This window comes from Anguilla rostrata, chromosome 5 (assembly GCF_018555375.3).
Source record: "Anguilla rostrata isolate EN2019 chromosome 5, ASM1855537v3, whole genome shotgun sequence".
In the NCBI taxonomy this organism is placed as follows: Eukaryota; Metazoa; Chordata; class Actinopteri; order Anguilliformes; family Anguillidae; genus Anguilla; species Anguilla rostrata.
The window spans coordinates 48343435-48365436 of NC_057937.1; the positions used below are offsets into that span (position 1 = coordinate 48343435).

At 44.1% G+C, this 22002-nt stretch overlaps 1 protein-coding gene across 1 annotated transcript in view; it reads right to left on the reverse strand.

Annotated features, from left to right (window-relative positions):
• The window catches only part of LOC135256155 (A-kinase anchor protein 13-like), a 101776-nt gene that overhangs the window by 73619 nt on the left and 6155 nt on the right, over positions 1 to 22002 (reverse strand). Inside the window, exon 2 of the mRNA XM_064337999.1 lies at positions 5874 to 5917. Within this exon, the coding sequence (XP_064194069.1) occupies positions 5874 to 5906 (33 nt within the window). The 5' untranslated portion in view covers positions 5907 to 5917. The remainder of the gene's footprint in view (positions 1 to 5873; positions 5918 to 22002) is intronic.

The window sequence follows — 22002 nt, forward strand, 5'->3', positions numbered from 1 at the left end:
GAAGCTTAGAGTAACTTCTACTTGAGAAATCTCCTGAGGAGCTCACACAATAGCACATTCATAGACAGGCAGAAAATCTGTTATCGCATCACGCAGCAAACTGGATGACTCAGTCCGATGTCAGCAAATGACTCCGCCTTCCTTTCTACCGGCAGAAACCGTGAGGGAACGCGCCGTGCGCCGCTGAATGCATGCGCCACAAAGCAGGCCTTCTCCAATTTGTCTAAACCGACGAAACCTCAGAGCGCTTGATATGGGAAAGATAATATTCAAATAGCAGCGATTCAGATACACGAATGCCCCATGGCACTTTCTGCGGTCCGAGGGCTCACAGACACATTCCGGAATGTTCCACGAGGCGGTCTGAGAGCGCAGGGCTTAAAGGCCACGACAGGTGCCCGGACAAACATGGCATGACAGAGGAGGGAGGGTTCAATACACACAGTGACTCAGGAGAGGAGGTATCGCAGGCTCGCAGATATAAAACCGGATTTAATCAGCAGGTTTGACAACAACAGCGCCAAGCGCCTCGCGGTATGCATGCGGCCTAATTATTAGGCTTTGCCTGGAGACTGAGTGTCTGGTCAGAATGAACTGCGCAGCTCCAGAATGACCCGGCCTGTTTCGGTACGGTGGTGCGGTGGCAGCCAGCGCGGTTTTGCCGTACCCCTGGGACCGGCCTGGCTTGTGCTCCCGAAGTGCTCATGGTTGCCGGGAATCTAAGGGCTGCTTCAGGTTCATTCTCTGTAAATAACCAAGCATCCTGCCCAAGGAAGAGATCGCTCCCGAAGTGTACGCCCCCCCACCACCCGCCCCCGCAGGTCTCTATAATAGACTCCCTGTATAACAGGGAGCCATGAGTTCAGAGAGACTCCTAAAAGTGGGAAAATTATGCTAACGTGTAGCATTTTGCATGTATGCAAACCTGAGATGTGTAGTATACCGACTATGGAAATTGTAAACGTTGTCTAGCGGTGTATTGTGCATGCAAACAACCTCCTAAAAGCTATCCAACCACATACCCAATACATGGAAACATCCAAAAGTTTGGTGGGCATTTTTGTGAACACTCACTTAAATTATTTTTTAGGTAGACACAAGCCAGGAAACAAAACTTAGAAATGTATCTTGGAAAGTACGTATTTAAGACTTTTTCCCTTTTTCTCACCAATATGGAAAGGCCAATTGTATGTATATCAGCGCTCGTTGTTGCATTCAGTGTGTGTGTTTCTGTGTGAGTATGTGTGTGTGTCTCTGTGTGCACGCACCTGTGTGTGTGTGTGTGTGTGTGTGTGCCTGTGTGTCTGTGTGTGTGTGCTTGCGTGCGTGTGTGTGGTGGCACAAAGCCTCTGACAGTGGGGACAGCTGCGTGTGCTCAAGGGCTCGGCTGTGCTTCCCTTCAAGGGCAAACTACAAGGTCAAACTCAGTCCCCCACGCGCCGCTTACAAAGAAAATTCCCGGGGTATGTAAACTTTAGGGGTCTGTGGGGAGAACACATGTTTCCTCCAAAGCCTCACAGAGCACATGCTCAGACTAGAGGAGGGAAAGCAGGACAGAACCGCTGAAGGGAAAGACTGCAAGCAGGACAGAACCGCTAAAAAGAAAGACTACAAGCAGGACAGAACCTCTGAAGGGAAAGACTACAAGCAGGACAGAACCACTGAAAAGAAAGACTACAAGCAGGACAGAACCACTGAAAAGAAAAACTACAAGCAGGACAGAACCTCTGAAGGGAAAGACTACAAGCAGGACAGAACCACTGAAAAGAAAGACTACAAGCAGGACAGAACCTCTGAAGGGAAAGACTACAAGCAGTACAGAACCACTGAAAAGAAAGACTACAAGCAGGACAGAACCTCAGAAGGGAAAGATTGCAAGCAGGACAGAACCTCTGAAGGGAAAGACTACACACAGGACAGAACCTCTGAAAAGAAAGACTACAAGCAGGACAGAACCGCTAAATAGAAAGACTGCAAGCAGGACAGAACCTCTGAAAGGAAAGACTACAAGCAGGACAGAACCTCAGAAGGGAAAGACTACAAGCAGTACAGAACCACTGAAAAGAAAGACTACAAGCAGGACAGAACCGCTAAATAGAAAGACTGCAAGCAGGACAGAACCTCTGAAGGGAAAGACTACACACAGGACAGAACCTCTGAAGGGAAAGACTACAAGCAGGACAGAACCTCAGAAGGGAAAGACTACAAGCAGGACAGAACCTCAAAAGGGAAAGACTACACGCAGGACAGAACCGCTGAAAAGAAAGACTACAAGCAGGACAGAACCTCAGAAGGGAAAGACTACAAGCAGGACAGAACCTCTGAAAAGAAAGACTACAAGCAGGACAGAACCTCAGAAGGGAAAGACTACACGCAGGACAGAACCGCTGAAAAGAAAGACTACAAGCAGGACAGAACCTCAGAAGGGAAAGACTGCAAGCAGGCCATATTGTGCTTCTGAAGCCTGCTCTGCTAATTGCGTGTGTGAACACAGAGCCAGCAGGTGTCAGACGCCACTGAAATAAAGGCTTGTGTGGGGAGCTCACACCTGCCGGTTTGCAGCCCTCAGAGACGGCCTCTCAGCAGGAAAAGGGCGGGCCGGTTTCGCTTCGTGCGGAAAGCCACCAGGGCGTGGAGGGAGGGTACGGTAACTGAAGAAGTGCAGAAAATTAAAACCCAGAGGACCGCCCGTGACATCGGCACAAAGGGAAAAGGCTGGCCGGAAGCGAGGCCGAACGGAGACTCCGTAATCCCAGAAGAGCCGAAGGGCCGCGAGCTAGCAGAGGGCCGCGAGCTAGCAGAGAGCCACGCCCGTGCTCCTCTGTCACAGACCCGAGAGGCTGAAGGTCACGGGAGGTTCGTGTATCGTGGCAGGGGGTGGGGGTGGGAGGTGGTTTGGTGGGGGGGCAGCAGAGCCGGGCATGGTGGCCAGCAGGCCATTCACCCCCATCATGAGGCGAAGCAGAGAACACTGGGTGTGGACAAGGCGCACCCTTTGTCCCTTTGAGCTTTCCGAGATTGCCAGACAGAGAACGAGCATCAGCGGATTAACATGACCCTGGTACTGCAGCTGAGAAAGTGGCTCTCACAACCAGATTTTTATTCACACAAAGCAGATTTAATTTAAAACACATTTTGCCATTTACTGCCAGAAAAATTTTTTTTTTTTAATCTATAAATTTTAATTTTGATTTATTTTTAGTTTATTTATTATCGTGAGACACTGAAGTGAGCAGAGGAGAAACATTGTGCAAGAAGCATCGTCATAGAAACGGCAGAAAGGTTGAGCAGAGAAAAACATGTGGCAAACGGGAAACCCAGCATGCACCAGGGTTCTTTCAGGTTACGCCACAGCAGCATTGCACGATGTCTTCCTCTTATGGGTTACACATGCTTTAGGAAAAGAACGCTGCATGCACGATACACAGGAAATGAGTCGGTTAGGGCTACAGACTGCACATGACTACAGTCCAGTCATAAGAAAGTTCTGACATTTTAAAGCGATTTTGCATGTAATTTTTACAATTAGACACCTTCCCTGGGCTAATCCTGTATGCTTGTTGAAAGAAAGCCTATTTTATTGCATGCTGACAAAAGACTAGCTGTAAAAGTTGTGCCACACTGCTTAAGCCTTGTGATTTATTGGGTTTGTTTGCATTTCCCTGGTTGACTGCGCTGTGTCATCATGAAAATAGGTGCCTTGACACCACATCAGAGGCACAGCTGGGGGGGTTTGCACCAGCTGGCCCCCGAAACGCAGGAGTTATTCTTCGTCTGGAGGAGGCCAGGCTTCCCCCGTCCTCTGCGAGCATGCTCAGTTGCGCGCATGCTGGGAAAAGCAAGCTTCTGTGCGCTCGCAGCAGCAGTGGATCCCGGCGGGGATCCCTGAAACAAGACACCGCCCACACATCTCCCTCTCCCCACCTCACTCTCCTTGCTTTCCGCTCCAGCGCTGGCCGCTGACAGCTCCCCCGTCCAATGGAAGCGCGAAGCCGGAGCCACCGTGACCCCACCCCCCCCCCCGACAAAACCCCACCCTCCACTCCCGTCTCTTCATCAGCTCCCATAACATGTGGCCGAGAACTGAGCTCATCTAATCCAGTCACTCCTACACCAACCCCTACTGCTAAAAATACTGAGCTTGTGTGCTGAACGCACCACAGATAATCACATTTCTTTCTCTAATTAAATAAACTTAATTTACTTGGGGGTCCCACCCCCCCACCCCCACCCCCTTTTTTTCCTTGTCCCTCCTCCCTGATGGAATTTTTCATTTTAGGACATTAAATTAATTCATTAGCAGTTCCCTTACAGACAGTCCAAGATGTGTATGTAACAGGGAAGTACAGGCCAAATGGTCAATTTTTAAATTTACAACACAAATTAAGAAGTGAGTGGATGCGCGCTTATTTCATGTAGCGTCAAAGGCTGTGTAAGTCTGTAAGTCAGTGTGAGTGCTGTGTCATGGATGAAAGGTACTCTTGGGCTTCTGGGAAGCAAACCGAGCAGTACACTGAAGAGTGTCCCCAGAGGGCAGCCATTGCTGTGACTCACAGGCCTTCTGTCTTAAGCACAGAGAGTAATACACACCCGACTTCCACGACCACAAACACAGGTTGCTCACAGACAGGGCAATCCGGTTTCCATTTAACGGTGACACATCCAAAGACACACACATTCCAAAACTCATCCGGTGCATCACCCGCATTTGTCATCTTCACTCTCAATTAACTCTCTCTTTTGAAGAACAATCCATCAACGGGAGTCAATATGATTGCTTAGAACTGATGGAGTCTCACCTACTACCCAAAGGCTGTGCATGCTGAGGAATCCTTATCTAGTTCCACCTTTACCTACTGTATCTACAGTATAGCATGCCGATTTGTCAATATGTGAAAGAGAATTATTAAAATGTTTTTTTAGAGTATGACAGACAGTAACACTGATAATCTTGGTACTCCTGTTTTGCGATAAACTCTGCCAAAAGAATGGTAGCCAATGTTAATTGCACTTAAAGCTGGCACACAGCTCAATAAGTTTTAATGGAAAAGTTTACACCTTGATTTTTGACTATGTGAACTATTCTACCAGGGGAGGCCAAAGCACTGAACAAGACTTTCTGACTGCAGCATTTCACATGGATAATCACGACTACTTCCACTTGACTGGACCAATTTTCCAGGTCAACTAACTCCCGTTACCTGGGGATGGCCAACATTTGCTAGATTTGCACCCGAAACAGCCCAGGGAAATCTACGCCTAAAATGCTTCCAACCCATCCAGGCAAAAACGTAGCCAACGGTAGCTGCACGGGGAGAGGTGCTCTCTGGGAAACAGGAGGGTGCTATGGTGAGGGTGTCTCGGCAACACGAGCACAAAGAATAGCATTTCTGCTGTGTGGTTAACTAGCGACAGCACGCTCAAACCCAGCTCTACTTTCAGATGTTGTACGTTTTACATAAAGCCAAGCTGTTTTCACACCTAATATAATTACAGTACTATGTCTCGTTGTGGACACCGTTTTCCACACTTGGGTGCACTGCGGCCCTGTAAAATTAATTAAAATTCCACCAAAAAAAAATATGCAGCTGCACAACCAGTTTAAACTGAAAACTGACAAATGGCAAAACGTATCCAGTTAAGTTTTTATCCAGCACTGGAGTGAATAAATACAATTAATTACATATCAATGAAGACAAATGTGTTTCTTTCATCAATGGATTTTGGACCATCAAAATTTATTCAGTGAGCACCAACAAACAAATACTGGATCCAGGAAGTACTTACAAAATTGACCCTGGAAACCTTGTACGTAGAAAAACTGGATGAGAAAAACATTAAAAGTCTAAGTATATATTTATATATGTACTTACATATAATGGAGCTTGCTGTGGATTAAGTTTCATGACACTGGACACTGAAAAGAAAAAAGAGAAAGGGGAGAGATAGCAATGTTAGACTCAGAGAAACAAAGTCACTAAAATAAGCACAACTCTCATTGTCATCAGAGCTCGAGTTTCGATAGCAAACTCCCTGAACTATCTAACCAGAGCCTGCTTGTGCAAAGTTCACAGAAGACATTTAAGCAACAGTCTAATAGCAGTCATTAAGACCTCTTTTGGTCATTAGCTGGGGGAGGAGGTTGTGGTTTTGTCTTCTCGTTCCAGCAAAAGAATAACACTGCGAGCAGCCATTTACACAGACTTAGTCTTAATTTCAAAAGGTACAACGTTTATCATTCCAGCGTACATTGTGAATAATGCTCTGGAGACGGAAATGAACATCAATGGGGAGGCCTGTTTCAACTGATTTTGTTTGTGCGCAAATACAATGATTTTTCAGGCTTGGTTTTTAGTGAGCATTAGGGTCAGCACTGCCCTAAAGGCCTACACTTGCTTTCAATAATTCATTAAAAAAATAATCACAATAGGGCATCCAAATGTAACACACATGCACCAGGGCATAGCCTATGGGTGACACTGTCAATGTGTGGATCCACCTCTTCTTGCCCCATGACCGTCTTTATTCAGTTTTTAAACAGTGGAGTGCAGCTTGTGAAACAAAGGCGCAAAACAAGGCTCGACAGCTTGACATAGATGAGACCGAAAACACGTTATAAAATAGAAATAAATAAATACATTTATTTATATAGCACCTTTCAAGAGCAGACGTCACAAAGTGCTTTACAATAAAATCAACAACAAAAGGCAGCAAAAATCACAAGGCAACAACAAGATAAAATAAGATAAAACATTTTTTTTAAACAAATTAAACAAAAGCAAGTCTAAAAAAAATGGGTCCTAAGCTGCTTTTTAAAGGAGTTCACCGTGTCCACAATTCTTAAGTCCAATGGGAGAGAGTTCCAGAGTTTAGGAGCTATAACCTCAAAAGCAAGTCTTCTTTTGTTTTGAGCCTGGAGCAAGGAAGAACTAACAAACCCTGATCAGAGGACCTCAGATTCCTACTGGGCTTAGGCCTATATGGCTGCAGTAGCTCTTTAATGTAGACAGGTGCCTGACCATGCAAGGCTCCGAAAACGATTACAAGAATCTTGAAATGGATTCTGTTTTCGAAGGGAAGCCAGTGTCAAGATTTCAGGATTGGCGTTACGTGAGACCTTTTGGGGGACCTGGTCAGGAGCTTAGCAGCAGCATTTTGGACCAGTTGTAGGCAGTGAAGGGATGTCTTGCTAAGACAGGTGAAAAGGGAATTGCAGTAATCAAGACGTGAGGAAATTAATGCATCTATAATAATCTCCAACTCAGCTGTGGAGACAATGGGCCTGAGTGTGGCAATGGTTCTCAGCTGGTAGAAGCAGGAGCGAACCGAGCAATTTACATGCTGGTCAAAACTCAATGCCTGGCCCATAGAAACGCCTAGATTACGAAGGGTGGGTTTAACATAAGGGGATAAAGAGCCAAGACATTCCATCACCTTTGGGACAACGCCATCTGGGGCAGGAATATATATATATATATATAGGCTATATACACACATACATATACATCGAAAATAAGGGTCTACAGCTATAACTGCCTATGGATCAACTTGTGGGTGACAGAATTCACAAAGGTGCCCGGTTCAATGAACAATGTCATAATAAAACAACAGCGCCTGAACCAGACACAGATCGATAACTGACGCAAACTAAAGTCTGTGTGCAATTCCAGCAGTTATGCAAACCAGGACCATAAGAACAAGCGCTTTCGGTTCCCCTGCCTCACAGCTGAAGCTCAGCTAGCTGCCTTAAAGGCCATCCTGGGCTTCAGGGTACCAGGGCGCCTTCTCAGGGAACTTAAACCCACTTCTTTTGTTTTTCCTTAGACGTACCAGACGTGCACAAGGTCTCATAAAGGCAATCTACATACAAATAAGCTGATATTTCCTACAGAAATATATATTTCCAGACAAGGCCTTGTTAATATGATCACATTTCCCTCAAGCTGAATGCTGCAGACAACCAGTGGCTTCAGGCAAGATATCCAGTGTGCTCTGACCTCCATAAACAACCTCAAAGTAGAAAAAGAAATACAATCTATGATTACAAACTAGAACAATTTCCTCTTTGTAAAGAATAAAACATGAAACTATGTGAAAACGGTGAAAATTAATAATCCATATTTTTGAAGAGCATATCTCACATTGGATATAGCCTATTTGAAACAGGTTTAATTAAGTACGGTGTGTTTAAGATATTCTGGCCAAGGGGTGTTTGGTTGCCTGTGTTTGTGTAAACTGCAAAGGAACTGTGCATCCATTCCGCACCAGTCACTGAGGCCTTTCATATTACTGGTGTAGGACTCATTGGCAAGACAGAAACATGGTTTGTCCCCAGTTTATCAAAGCCTCCTTAAAGAGAGGACAGAGATGTAAACAACTTTGGCAGTGACCCTCATGTGATAAGCACACTCCAGTCATTACAAGTCCCTTTATAATGCGAAGGCCCAGAGATGAATAACCCACTTATAACATAAGCACACACACGCATGCGCATACACATGCACAAACGTGCTCATACACGCACAAGCGTGCACACACACGCACACACACGTGCACACACACCGCTGGCAGCAGCAGTTCTTCCCCAGCTGCATCCTGTTAGAGTGCTTTGTACACATCTGCACAGAAGGGTGAGATCTGGTGCAGAGTTTCCCTTCGGCTGCACACTCACCTTACAGCACAACGTGACCCCAACTTTAGGGCCGCTTACAACTGCTGTGCACAAAATATAACCAGCACTCAGTAGCGTATCACACATTTACCATTTAAAATGTAGAAATAATATAATTTTTGAATAACATGAAAGTTATGTTTTTTTTATTTGCATGAAAAGTATTGCAAAATGTACCCTAGAGAAAGCATTTAATGGATGGTACAGGCCATATCAAGCACATACAAAGTACAGGTCCCATTCATGACGTTTTATTTGTGGTGCAAGCCATTTATTTTATAAATGTTTGGCTATATGAATCCCAACCTGGGTTTTACATATATTAGTAAAATACCTAAAAATACTTTTTAGTTTTCAGAAAACAATGATAGGTCCCCATCTGCTTTAATGTGTCCAGATATAGCCTCTTCGCTCACACACGTCCGTAGTGCAGCGATGGCCTGTCCGTGTGAGAACCAGAGAATCTGGCAGACGGGCTCCAGAGTGGCGTGTGCGTGTGAATATGGAGCGGGCATGCAAAGAGCACTTCGCCCTGCAGAATTTCGTAGCGTGCCACCGGGCACGTCACCCGCCCCTGGCTCAGCTTAGAGCTCCGCAGGGCGACGAGGGGCTGGTCCCACAGCGTTACAAATGGAATGGGCAAGTCTTCAGCACCAGCAGCAAGGCATTACCTCACTCCTTTATCCTGCTCTCACAGAAGCCAATACTGCACTGCTCCTAATCAACACTCACACAACAGATATAAAACACAACACAAAGAATGCTATCCTCGCATTGTCATGGTGACCTTCTCGTCCTGCCTTCCCGGTGCTTGAGAAGCTGTCGCTGACATTGGCAGCGATTACAATGAGGACCAAACAACAATACAGTTACAATATTTAAACTTTTTGAATCACATAATACAATAATAGATCCTCAGCACTGAAGAATTTCAGGAGATCCTGCAATCCTTGTAAGGCCAATCCTCACAACAGAACAAACAATTTTTCATTGTGCAATAAAACTCCCAGATACACTTGACTTTAAGATAACAAACTGCAGACAGCAAGTAGGAAGCTGAGCGAGACCACACCAAGATCAAATTAAGGCAGGCTAGACCAAGACCAGATTAAGCGAGACCAGACCAAGACCAGATTAAGTGAGACCTGACCAAGACCACAGGGCCACAGCAGGGCCTGAGAGACAAGGACCTGACAAGGATTATACCAGGGCCAGACTGAGAACAGACAGGGACCATGAATGTTCCAGACAGTCTGTTGCTCAGAGCAGAGAATGGGATTTTTCACAGTTACACAAGTGCTGACTTTACATGAAGCAGGGCTCTATAGTGCTCCCAGTTTAGGAGCATTTTCTCCTGAAATGTGTGCCAACTGGAAAAATAATTTAGGAGCACCTCTGCTAATTGAGACACATCAGTAGGTTCCTAATTTTTTAATTTTAGGAACACATGTGCTCCTTGGAAAAAATGTTAGCATGGAGCCCTGTGAAGGCACAACGGGCATCTCCAATGAGCCGGCTGCCACCTGTGAGAAAGAGACTAAATCACCAGCCAGATAAAAAAAGCCCCTGGTCAGTTACTACAATACATCAGACAAGATGACTCAATGGTGTGGACAGCCCCTTCTGCCAAAGGGGAGACGGGTACAAGCAAGTCAGATCTGGAACCTTGTGATTCGAAGGGTCTTTCCGATACCCATGCGGAAAGACCCTCACGGACGTGGGGAGGCGTCCGATCTCTCACACAGCCGAAACTCCACACGGGCCGCGCCACCGGGCGACTCCGGAGCACACAACCCCCACAAAGCGCGCCATTAACACGGCCGAGACACAGGAAGCGGCGGTGAAATATGTACGTTAAACTGCGCCGCGCCACACGCCATTAAAAAGTCCGAAGCGCGGAGCTGGATGGAGGGGGTCGCGCTCTCCGTTCCCAGGACAATTTTCCTGTTCTTTCCTCAATAAATAGGGTACTGTTGGAATTAGGAAGGATGAGGTAAAAGGATAATCAGCTGGCTCTAATTATACCCGCTGATCTCATCCTCTTGCCCTAAGCCCTCTCTGTCCCTCTGCTTCCCCTGCATTTGCATAGCTGAGCGTGGGGGACGGGCTGGCCTCGCACTCTGACCTACTGAGCGTGCCCAGAACCTCTCTTTGAATTTGCCTGCAACAGTGGAACACACAAACGATCGCAGATACACACACACACACACAATGAAGCACAGACAACACAAATGCACACAAATACAGGCACATTAGCACAACACACACAAACAATAGATATGGATATCAACTGGATAGCAATGGATGGATATAATCCTTGGGCCTAGGCATAACGCCAAAGCAGTCAATAGAATTAAGACCCCTTTTGCACCAAAAGCAAACCCCAAAATCACAACATTGAGAAGCATAACACTGCAGTCTACAAAAACAAATACCGGCTCCAAGAAATTTAAAAAAAAGAAAATTCCACAGTTATGCAAGCTATGTTTCTGAAAACAGTACAATCATATTTTTATTTTGGGCCTTGTTTTCTTTCCCAGAAGTGCAACAGCTTGAGTGTATCTGTTAAGCCAATCACTTATTAGGTGTGCAATGCTTGAATATTAATTCTGCTTGACAGCTAAAATATTCATTTGTAGAAACGTGCATATATTTGATTTATCTTGTGGTATTCCATTTCAGTTAAACATTAACTATATCCAATACTCTAGTTAACTTTACTGAGTGTACAAAATATGAACATAAATGTTATGGGAAAAATATTAATTCTGAATGGCTCTGATATAGTGGCCAGCCAATACAAAAATGAACATGATTCGCACATATCTGTAATATTTTATTACACTATAAAAAAGAGAAAAAAAAAACAATTGCTCTTATTTCCATATATAGTTACATATTGACTGGATTCACACAAGCTGTGAAAAAAAGTTGCAGACCAGATCTTCAGAGATTTAGGCCTTTGTTCACGCAGTGGTCCATCACATAATAGGGGCTGCTCATTGGACAGGAGCTCCGATCACATGCTGTTCCAGGCGTCAGTCAACCGCTGGTTTAAAGTTACCCCCAAAACCCTCAAGACTGGGAATTCCCTGGAGCAGGTGTGGCCAGCGCCGTGGCGACAGCACTCAGGTGAGATGTGCAGAAACACAGCACAGAAAGGGTTCAATCTAAAGCACGGCTCGCTCTACGAGAACATACAGCTTTATACACGGCCGTGGCAAACAATGCTTGGAGCAGGCCTTCCATTTCAGAACCCACTGCCTCATCATTTCAAGGGAGTCAAATGAGAAACTGAGACAGTAATTTAATATGTTTATTGATAACTAATGAGGGATTAAACAGATTAGCTTGACTGAATGGTGAAAAACATAAACAAACAAACAAAACAAACACTTTCTATTAGTTTTATTTCTTATCTTCATTTGTAGGCCACTATTCACAGATGCACAGGCATCCACACTAAGCTGACATTACTTTATCACCAATACATACCCACAAAAAAGGCCTTACAGTATGTTTGTGAGTGAGGTGGTATTGTATTAAAGACATTTAATGCACTTACAAATGTTCTTATAAACATGCACACGGCAGCACTTTGAGCAGAAGTTCTTTCTTGTGACATCAGCATATCCCACTGAGGCCACAGTTTAACATAGGACAAAACTGCTACATTTACAATGTCCTTCCCACACATGTGGTTTCCTCCTAATGATGTCATACCTACTAGGCCTCCTACAATTGGTTTAGGCAGCAGAATATATTGAACCTAGACTTCCTCCCACCAGAAACGGATGCCATGCTCCTGGGGGATGTAGAAGTGTATTACAAAAAAACAGTAGTCTTCCTGAAATTTGGTGGGATAGAAAATCACGTTGAGTAAATTTTTCACTAGCTTAATGTCACACGTCAGCGTGACTCCCCTGGGTGAGAGATGCACCAGGAGTGCACCATTGGTTGCCAAATGGGGGGAGAGAGAGAGAGAGCACACCCACACCAACACAAAATAAAAGAAATTATACACCTTCACCCTTCCTCCTCACAGGCTCCAGGAAGAAACTAAACTAAAATTAACTAAAACAACAAACTAAAATAATAACGACAAAAGAAAGTAAAGCCCAGCGACAGCTTTTCAGCTCACCATTGAGGTCCGCTGGCCAACTTTTCAACTGCCAGTTTCCTTCGTCTTTTCGTGTGCAGAAACAAAACCAAACCCAAAAACTTGCTCTCGGTGTCTGCTCCTGGTTTCAACCCCGAAGTCTGGAAACCAACACACCATTAAGCACCTGGGCTGATGAATTAATGCAACCCAAGTGCGTGTGCTTTCTCCACCAGCCCGCGTTGCTCTGACCAACACGCTTCTCCAGCAGGCCAAATGCTACACTTAGAATATATAAATAAGTGCAGAGGTATGAAAATCCTACTTGGATCAAAAAAGACAGGCCATGATATGGATCTCATTACCCGTTGGATGTTTAATCAACAGTGAATTTAAATCAGTTATCTAGACATACACTAGTCCATCTAGACATACATTTCATATTTCATTGTCTTTTTGTTTAGTCTGTTGTAACCTTTTCAGTTTTAATTGTATTCTATGTGTGTGTTTTGTGTTTGTATTAATACACTACCAACTATTTATTCTTAATTTTACGATATATGGCCTGGCTACTCTTATATGTGTAGTGAGTTTGGAGTTTTAAAACAGTGTTATTATAATATAATTTATTAATATTAACAGCATTGTTGTTCGGGCAAGTCTGAAGTCAGTGGGGAACCAAAGCCGTCCTTCTGTCTCTGTCACAGTTCATCCCACTCGCAACAGCAGTGCCCTTCCCCACCCCAAATGAATTAAGGTTATGTTGAGCCTCTACCCAGTCAGAACCCAGGTAGTTTATGGGAAAGCACTTCCTCACCACTGGACGGGAGCACAAACTCACAGTAGGCCAAAATAACCCATCCGCCCAACCCTCCCTGTAATGTCTGTCCCACCATAAGAAACCACAGCCTCTTACCTCACCCGCTACAGCACCACACACCAAATAAACCGTGTTTCAAACTGGCACAGTGTTTAAGCTACTCATTCTCATTGCCCACACGCTCCCGTCTCCATTAAAGTGTAACTAACTGCTTTCGACCTGTCTCATAGTCTTAATAAAGCCATAAAACATGTGTGTGATGCATGACAAGTTCAAGTGCGCTACCAACACCAGCCGCACAATAAATCTTAAACTGTCAGGTACACAGCGCAAGAGGTATTCATTGTGCAAAACAAAGCTGGTGGAACCTTGGATGTAATCTAGGCTCAGCGGGTGAAATAAAGCGATGTCTTCGCGATCAAAATGCTAAATAATAACCGGGAGACGGCTACTTGCACGGCATGAATGAAATGGAGGTTGAAATAGGATTAGGGGATAACGGATTAACTTTGGTAACTCATTCATTACGATGAGAGAGCCTGCTCCCTCTAACTCACCCACAGCAAGAACAAAAAAAATTCCTTATTGGTCATTCATGCCAAAGTGAGAAATGGCATCTTGTTGGGACACTTTTGTGTGCCAAAGTTAGACGGCGTGATCACCGTATTTGCATTTCAAATCCCCGAGATAATAAAGTGGGGGAACGGACCTTCCCTGGAAGCAGGCCAGAATATCACACCCTGTTAATGCAGCAGAAGCCGGGGGGTCATACCAAAAGAATGCATGAACAATCTCAACTACACGGCTAATCTTTAGTCACACCTCCTGGCAAAATAGTTTGAATGTCAACCGCGGTGAAGGACTGTGTGTGCGGCTCTGGGGGGGGGGGGGGGGTCAACGTCGACGCCCGCGTGACACTAACAGGATGGAGCGTGTCTGCGGTCCTGGTGAGGCTGGACAGAGCCGGTGAGAGACATAAAAGGAAGCTCGCCGAGGGGGAAATTCACTCTGTGACAGCGAGCCTTTGCTTCTGAGTGGTAGAATTTCAACTGAAGAAAGCACCTTCGCCATCCTACTGTGTGTTCGGTTTCCATCTTATGCATTGTGAATAGATTTGAAAATAATGCAGGTTATATTAACTGATTAAGTCTGACTATAAGTGTGTTTTCAGGAGCCTGCACTGGTCCTATGAAAGGTGGCACCTTATACTCACACCTTGCACCTTGTACAATTCTTTTGTGGCCAATGGTGATACGGCCTTAGTCAATGAGGTGATAATTGCTAAACCAAACAGCCCACGGCAGCACTGGCTGTTGAACAGTAAGGAGCCAGTCGATTATGCAGTAACCAGAAAGGGACCCATTCTCTTACTGAGTGGCCAACTGGATTGACATACTCTATTCATAGGTAAGCCAAAAAACATTACCTTCTGAAGTGAATCAACACTTGCCCCTCTGACTAGCAAATTTAAATACAAATGCCATTTTACAATCATTTTATTACTGTCCAAGTACACCAAACTGTGGTTTCAGAAAAAAGAAACACATACTTGCCCACACTTGCATTTAAATGACAAAGGACACAATGTTTGAACCCTAGATGGACAGTGCTTGTAAATTGGCTTGTATTCATGATTTCGTTGCACTTCCCTAAAAAAAAAAACCATCACTTCTCATGCATTGTTTGAGCCAATTCATGTTCATTCTTCATTTGACTATGAATACAAAAGTGTTACTCATGGAACATCAGAACTGTGTGACTCCCAAGGTGTCATCAACCTATACTGAATGTGTGTGAAAGGAAGGCCAACACACACACACACACAGATACAAACAAACACAGAGAGAGAGAGAAGGCCAATTGCACATCTTTTTGGTACCACGGTTCCTAAGCTGCGACTAACAGCTGGAGCTTGACCAATCAGAGACCCAGCAGCTCTCCTAGGTCTGGTCGCCACGCCAACCAAACACACAAACAGCTCAGCGATATCTCTGTCAGGAGATCCTTCTTGCGTGTCAGTACCAGGGATTTCTAATTGCAGAGCGAGCCCCTCCAGAGCGGGGCAAATGCTGGCAAGACGAAGAGGAAAAATAAAGGAGGCTCGGGCCGCGATCTGAAGTGAATGCAAACAGGCTCAGACATCCCCGGCGACTTCTAATGAGTCTGCAAAGGCATCAGCCAGCACTTCTGAGGTGGCCAAAGACGCAATGCAACACAGACCCGAGGCACAAACCGATAAGGAAAGACTCGTGGACAAATACAACCAACGGCAATGATTTCATGAGTGAAACTACTTGAGAAAGTACATGACTGGCTTGGTCCACAGAATGAAAGATGGAGGGGGGGGGGGGGGGGGGGAAGAGTAACTGCCACAGGCAAAGAACCAATTGCACTAAAGTGGTCAAACATTCAACTGGCATAAAAGGGTTGATAAGAATCGATCCACTATCTAGCATATCAACATGATTCTACTTTTCATTTCCTGCAGATTTATTCTCGTGTGCTAAAAATAGGCTACTGCCCGACATTCCAGGACCAGACAGGAGACAGCATAAATACGCACTGTGTACTGGCATGAAAGCAGATCTGAGTAAGCAAACTGACCAACCGTATGTCATATAGGAATATGAACAATGTATAACACAGTCATATCAACATCAAACAAATATTGACGATTAAACTACCAAAAGTAAAAGAAAAAGGCACCCCAGAAAAAAAACAACTGGTGAATAACAGCATGCAGACACACTTTAAACTGGATACTTCCTTTTGAAGCATCATGCAACACTGTACAGCGGCCAATCACCATGATGATAGCAAAATAATAAAATGTAACAGAACAAGAGAACAAGCTCTGCAGTGACTTCACTCATATCACTTCTGAGTGACTGTAGTGTAAATATATTACGGTCATGGCCTCAGATCGAATTTGGACCGTGCCAGTGCTGACCGTGGCCGTTCATTCCATAGGACGAAGGACAATTGGCAATTGAGTCTCCAAGTGAATGGGAGGGTTCATCAGGATGGGGATCCATTTGCATTGCTATCTAGCAACTAAAAAAAAAATTACAAAATACAAAATATCCAGAATCTACCACAACCCTACTGGAACCTGATATTAAGGAACATGGTGGACTGTTGTAAAAGAAAATGTAGTCATGAAGCAGAACTAATAAAACTCATTAGAACAGCAAAATATGTTTTTTCCCCCCACAAGGAAAGTCCACAAAAACGTAACAATGAATAATAAGCAAAGGTTTTTATGTGCACCAATCACAGACACTGATCATCCGTGACCGTTACAGGGCTGAACTGAAAGTTCTCGGTGTGTGTAACCAGAGGGTTCCCCTGCGTTTCACTTCCTCGTGCAGCTGAAGCACCCGAGGTGCCTCTTAAATGAAACGTGAGACAATAAATACGGGCTTCGCAGAGGAGCCGGTCCAACTGCGGTCGGTGAAATGAACGCGCCTGCGACCACTTTGTCGCCAGGGAGCTGTGTCAGCCATGGGTGAGTGGTGGTGTGTGTGTGAGTGAGTGTGTGTGCTGGGGTAGGGGGGTTGGGAGGAGGTTGGGGGGTTGGTGCTGGGCTTGGGAGAGCTGGAGGAGGGGTTTGGATAGGGTTTGAACTTTAACCAACAGTTTGTTTAACAGCTTCCATCCCGGGGTCACTAGAGAAGTAACAAATGACCTCTCAGGACGGTTTCTACAGCAAAATGAAAAGGTGGTTTAGAAAGTGTCGGGGGAGTGAGAGCATGTTCCCGTGTCACGTGAACAGACAGGGACAACAGGGCCGCATGAATTTGAGTGCTGAAATTAAAGAAGCTTGTTTTTTCTAAAATGCAGGGAGATCCAGTAGTTTTCACAATGGCGTACCAAAGCCACATAATCTATAATGATTGGCAGACCTTTCCTCCTCTTTTCTATAGGTTTGCCTTCATATCAGACGCTCTGTCCCCTCCCCCTGCCAGGCGGATATGCGTTTCAAGGAGAAAAGGGGATTGGGGGACCTGGCTGTCTGGTAAAAATTCCACCTTCAACAGAAGGCAGACTTTGGGTCGCACTTGCCAAAACACTACAATCCACAGCACTGCAACTTTTCCATCAAATCAAATATTCACAAATACCAGCAGATTAGAGCTCACGCTGGATTTCCTGACACACTAGATGGGCTGAAAAGAGTAAGGCATCGAAAAAATATCCCCCTCACCTCAGCACTGTGGCTGCAGCAGGCTCGAGGTTGCGCAATAAACACAAAATGGGGCGCAATTAAAAAGCTTGTGAAAATGCGAAAAGCTTTAAACCCACAAGTGCACACTTTCAAGGTTTACGGGCCAGGCTTAGCGCACCATTTCGAGTAAATGGGCACGGCCCGATCCACAATAGAACGCAATCTGAACACCTCTGCCAGGGGCCTTGTTGAACTGTTTTCCTAAACAGCACAGCGTTGGGCTGGGCACGCAAGCAGAACAGGCGGGGACATGCCTGCTACATGGCCTATACTCCACCGGTCCAATATTCCTTTACAAACCTACCATTCTCCCCGAAATAAAAACAGGGACTCAGACTATCATTTGTCTCTCTGAATACCATTCCTTTTGTTGTGAAAGAATATAAAATATACAGTCACTGTTGCCGGTAAATTTTATTTCATTTTTTTTTAAAGGCGACAACACAGCAACAATGCTACACACGGAACAAAACAAGCTGAACTATGCGCTTCCAGCCACATGTTTGAAATCAATCAGTGGATGGTTTAAAAAAAACTTCACTGTTTTGTCTCTGCAGTTCTCAATTTTTTTTTAAGAAAAAGAGAATCAAAACATTTTTTTTTTCAATCTGTAAATCAAAACAAAATGAGCATTTCAACATGAAGGCTTTCCCACTCATTTTACGTACATACAATGTGTAGGACACCTTCCAGCCCTGCCTACATGGAGGCCAAACACTGCTGTCCTGGCCATTATAGCCACAGGCCTTTAACTCTTCATTGGCTGGCAGCTTTGACATGGTCAAAGACGAGGGGGGAGGGAGTAGAAGCTGGGGCCTGGGGTGTCACTGTGCCATGGTAAAATAAAGATTCAAGATGTTGTCCTTTACACGAAGGAAGAGTGGAACACGGAAATGGAAAATAAAGATGTTAAAATAGTGTATTTAAAAAAAGCTTCATTTCATCACCCAGTTTTATACTGTAATTAACACCCTATTCTGACCTAACTGCATGGGAATACACAGCACACTAATGACCGGTATTCCTAAAATGAATGTGCAGGTTTGAGCATCAAATGGACTGCCCCCAGGATTACTTAAACTAGAGGATTTTAAATTAAATCATTATTGACTAAATATTATATGAGCTGCGTGTCAATGGGGCGAGAGACCAATAACGTTCACCTCCCTGCTGGAAAGGATGTGGGGTCTAATGAGCCTGAATAAGTTCTATGAAAACACATACAGCCGGTAACACCCGTCCTATGTGAATGTGGCCAGTGAGTGGGACCAGAAACTTCAGCAGAGCGGGCAGGGGGCATCTGGGGGTCAGGCAGACTGCTTGTAGAGGGACCTTGTTGTCATGGCAGGTAATGACAGTTCTTGCTTCAGAAATGAAAGCAAACCCCCTGTGGGGCTAGATGGGAAATAATAAGAGCTGAGGGAGAACCTGTAATCATCCTCTGTTCTGTGATCATTTTTCTACCATTTTGCTAATACTAGGACATCCCTCAACCCAACGCTCTTTCCCCAGCACAAACCCTAACCTGAACCCGTGTGTGAACTCACGGACAGAGAGACAATTCTTCCAACCTGACTCTGTCTTCTTGGGATGTTACATCTGCCCAAGCTCTACTATGCCTCAATAGGGCTGATAGTCCTCAGGTTCTGGCAAAAGTTGGGATAATTTTTGGCCATATCGTCCACCATTGAATGGAGGCATTCATTATGGCCAAGTCCATGATCCTCAGGGGTTTGGAGTAAGAGAAAGAGTTAGAGATGTAACTGGATGCTCTTCTGATGCAGAGTCCATTCTCACATGGCCAAGAGAAGCCATTTCTGCACAGCAGTGGCACCCAATCATGTGCCATGGAGGGGCGAGAGCTTCACCCAGAGAGGAGGTTACTAATTAGTGAAATCCGCAGGTGTGGCGATTGGAAACCTGCATACTCCTCAGCCCTCCCTGGCACATGACTGGGCGCCACTGCTGTACTGGATGCAAATTTTTGCCTGATGCAAAATGATATAGCCTAACTCAATATTATTGATATTATATTATTTTGAATTATTACTGATAATTCAAGCATGACAGCAGGAATCAACATACCTGACAGAAATGTATGCCAAACAACAGAGATGAGTAGGACAGGTACACAGTTACTTTCCTTCAGCTTACATTTAGGCTATTTGTTTTCACGCTGGCTTTCACAGGAGTAACTTTAAAAATAGTCGGTGCATCAAAAAAAAAGTTGCAAGTAGGCCACCACTCTGTCATGCTGTATTGACAGCTGGCATGTAAGGGCAGAGTCAAGGGCAGTTGACCTCTGACAGTGTTGGAATCGATCCAGGGTCACGTATATCCAAAAAATGTAAGCCACCATTCTAAGTAGGCTCCAACAGACTACGATCCATCTACACCTGAATGTGGCTAGTGGCTGGCAATATGGCCTTTAAAGAGAATGCACTGTAAAGCCCAGGCAAACTAGTGTTGATTTTCATGAATACAGATTTAACACAGACACAAATATGTTGGTTTCATTGTAAACATTTAACCCCTTCCATTCAGGTATACTACACTGACAGCAAAGAACTGTAATGAAGTTCAAAGGGTTGGCCATAATACAGTCCCCATGTTCACAGAGAGAAGTACTGGCTTTGGGACTCTCATTCTGGTAACTACTGAAACATGACTAAAAATTTCAAAGGAAGTGGTGTCTAATTTTCATTACCTCAGACATTCTGTGGGGCTGCAGGGTCTGGTGGTTTTCCATCTCACCTCTTAATTATCTGACTGAAGCCTTTTTTTTTTTTAGACAGGAAGTGAAATCATCAGGTTTTTCCGGTATAAATTGGTTACTAATTGCAAGGTAGCTTGCAAGACTTTGACCACCCTGCAGAGAGGTAGCCTACTGCAAACTCTGGGAGTGTTCAATACTAAATCCTTAAAAAGGAAGATCTCATGCTACTATAGCCTAATAAATTAAAGAAATATTTTTCCTTCCCCAAATACCTATCTGCACTTTCCATCAGCATTTTGTTACTATAACGGTATCTTACACAACATCATTTAGTTATAAGAGGAACCAAAAGTAGGGTAAAGTATATTCACCAGCACCATAGAAATGTGGCACGTGCCCTTCTATGGAGATGTAGAAATATGGAAAAAAAAAAAAAAACTAGACTAAATACAAGGTAGGTCACTACTATTCTTCTTTGTTATAAATGGAAACCCACTTATACATATCCAGTATTACCTCCACATGCAATGTTTCTGAATTGATCATCTTTAAAAACTACGGCACGTGCAGAGATTTCACACTGTGGTTTCCATGTCACAAGCATGGTTTCAAAATATCACAAAAACAACCCTTTGACAGTAGCACACAAGATTCAATGTATCTTTTAAGATCAGCATGTTAAGAGTGGACTACAATTTCTACTTACAGCTTCTAAAAAATAAGGGGTGGTCAGAACTACATCTTAGCTTAGATTAGTTGGGGTTTTGTAAAAATTTCAACTTATTCCAGGAACTTTAAAACATTGGACTAGAAATAAAAGCACTTATCGGGACTAGATTTTCCCAAAAATGACCAAATGCCTGAGCACTGATTACACAATGACTAAGCATTAAAATTATGATACTATAGCTATGTGTCAAGCAGACCATAAAATAAATAACCCAAGTATCCTTGTTGATAAGTCACACTAAATGATATGAATATCTGATCAGGCCCACAATCACATGTAAAAACACCTCTTTTACATGTTATTGTTCACATATGATCAACTAATGAAGGTCTCACTCAATATTATTGATATATCACATATTAAATAGGCTATATTGTTGGAAGTGTTACTTTTAAGCATAGCCTACTTAAATTCAATTCAGAGTGGGAAAAAAAGCAAACTGATCTAATGGATGAACCATGAACTGAAAGTTTTTTTTTTTTGGCTAAATAAATGATGGGTAACAATTATGATCAAATGACAGTTACTCTCACAGTACCATAGTCTAGTTTTACAAGATCTAAATCCAATGCACTATTTCAGCTGAAACAAATTTCAAGTAGCATTCAAATAAGCACAGCTATTATTATTCAGAATGATTTTGGCTTGATACAGTTATGCTATAGCCTACCAAAGTGTGAATTGTAGGCCACTGTAGAGTCATTTCATCTTGAGAGATATAACCACAATATGAGCGTG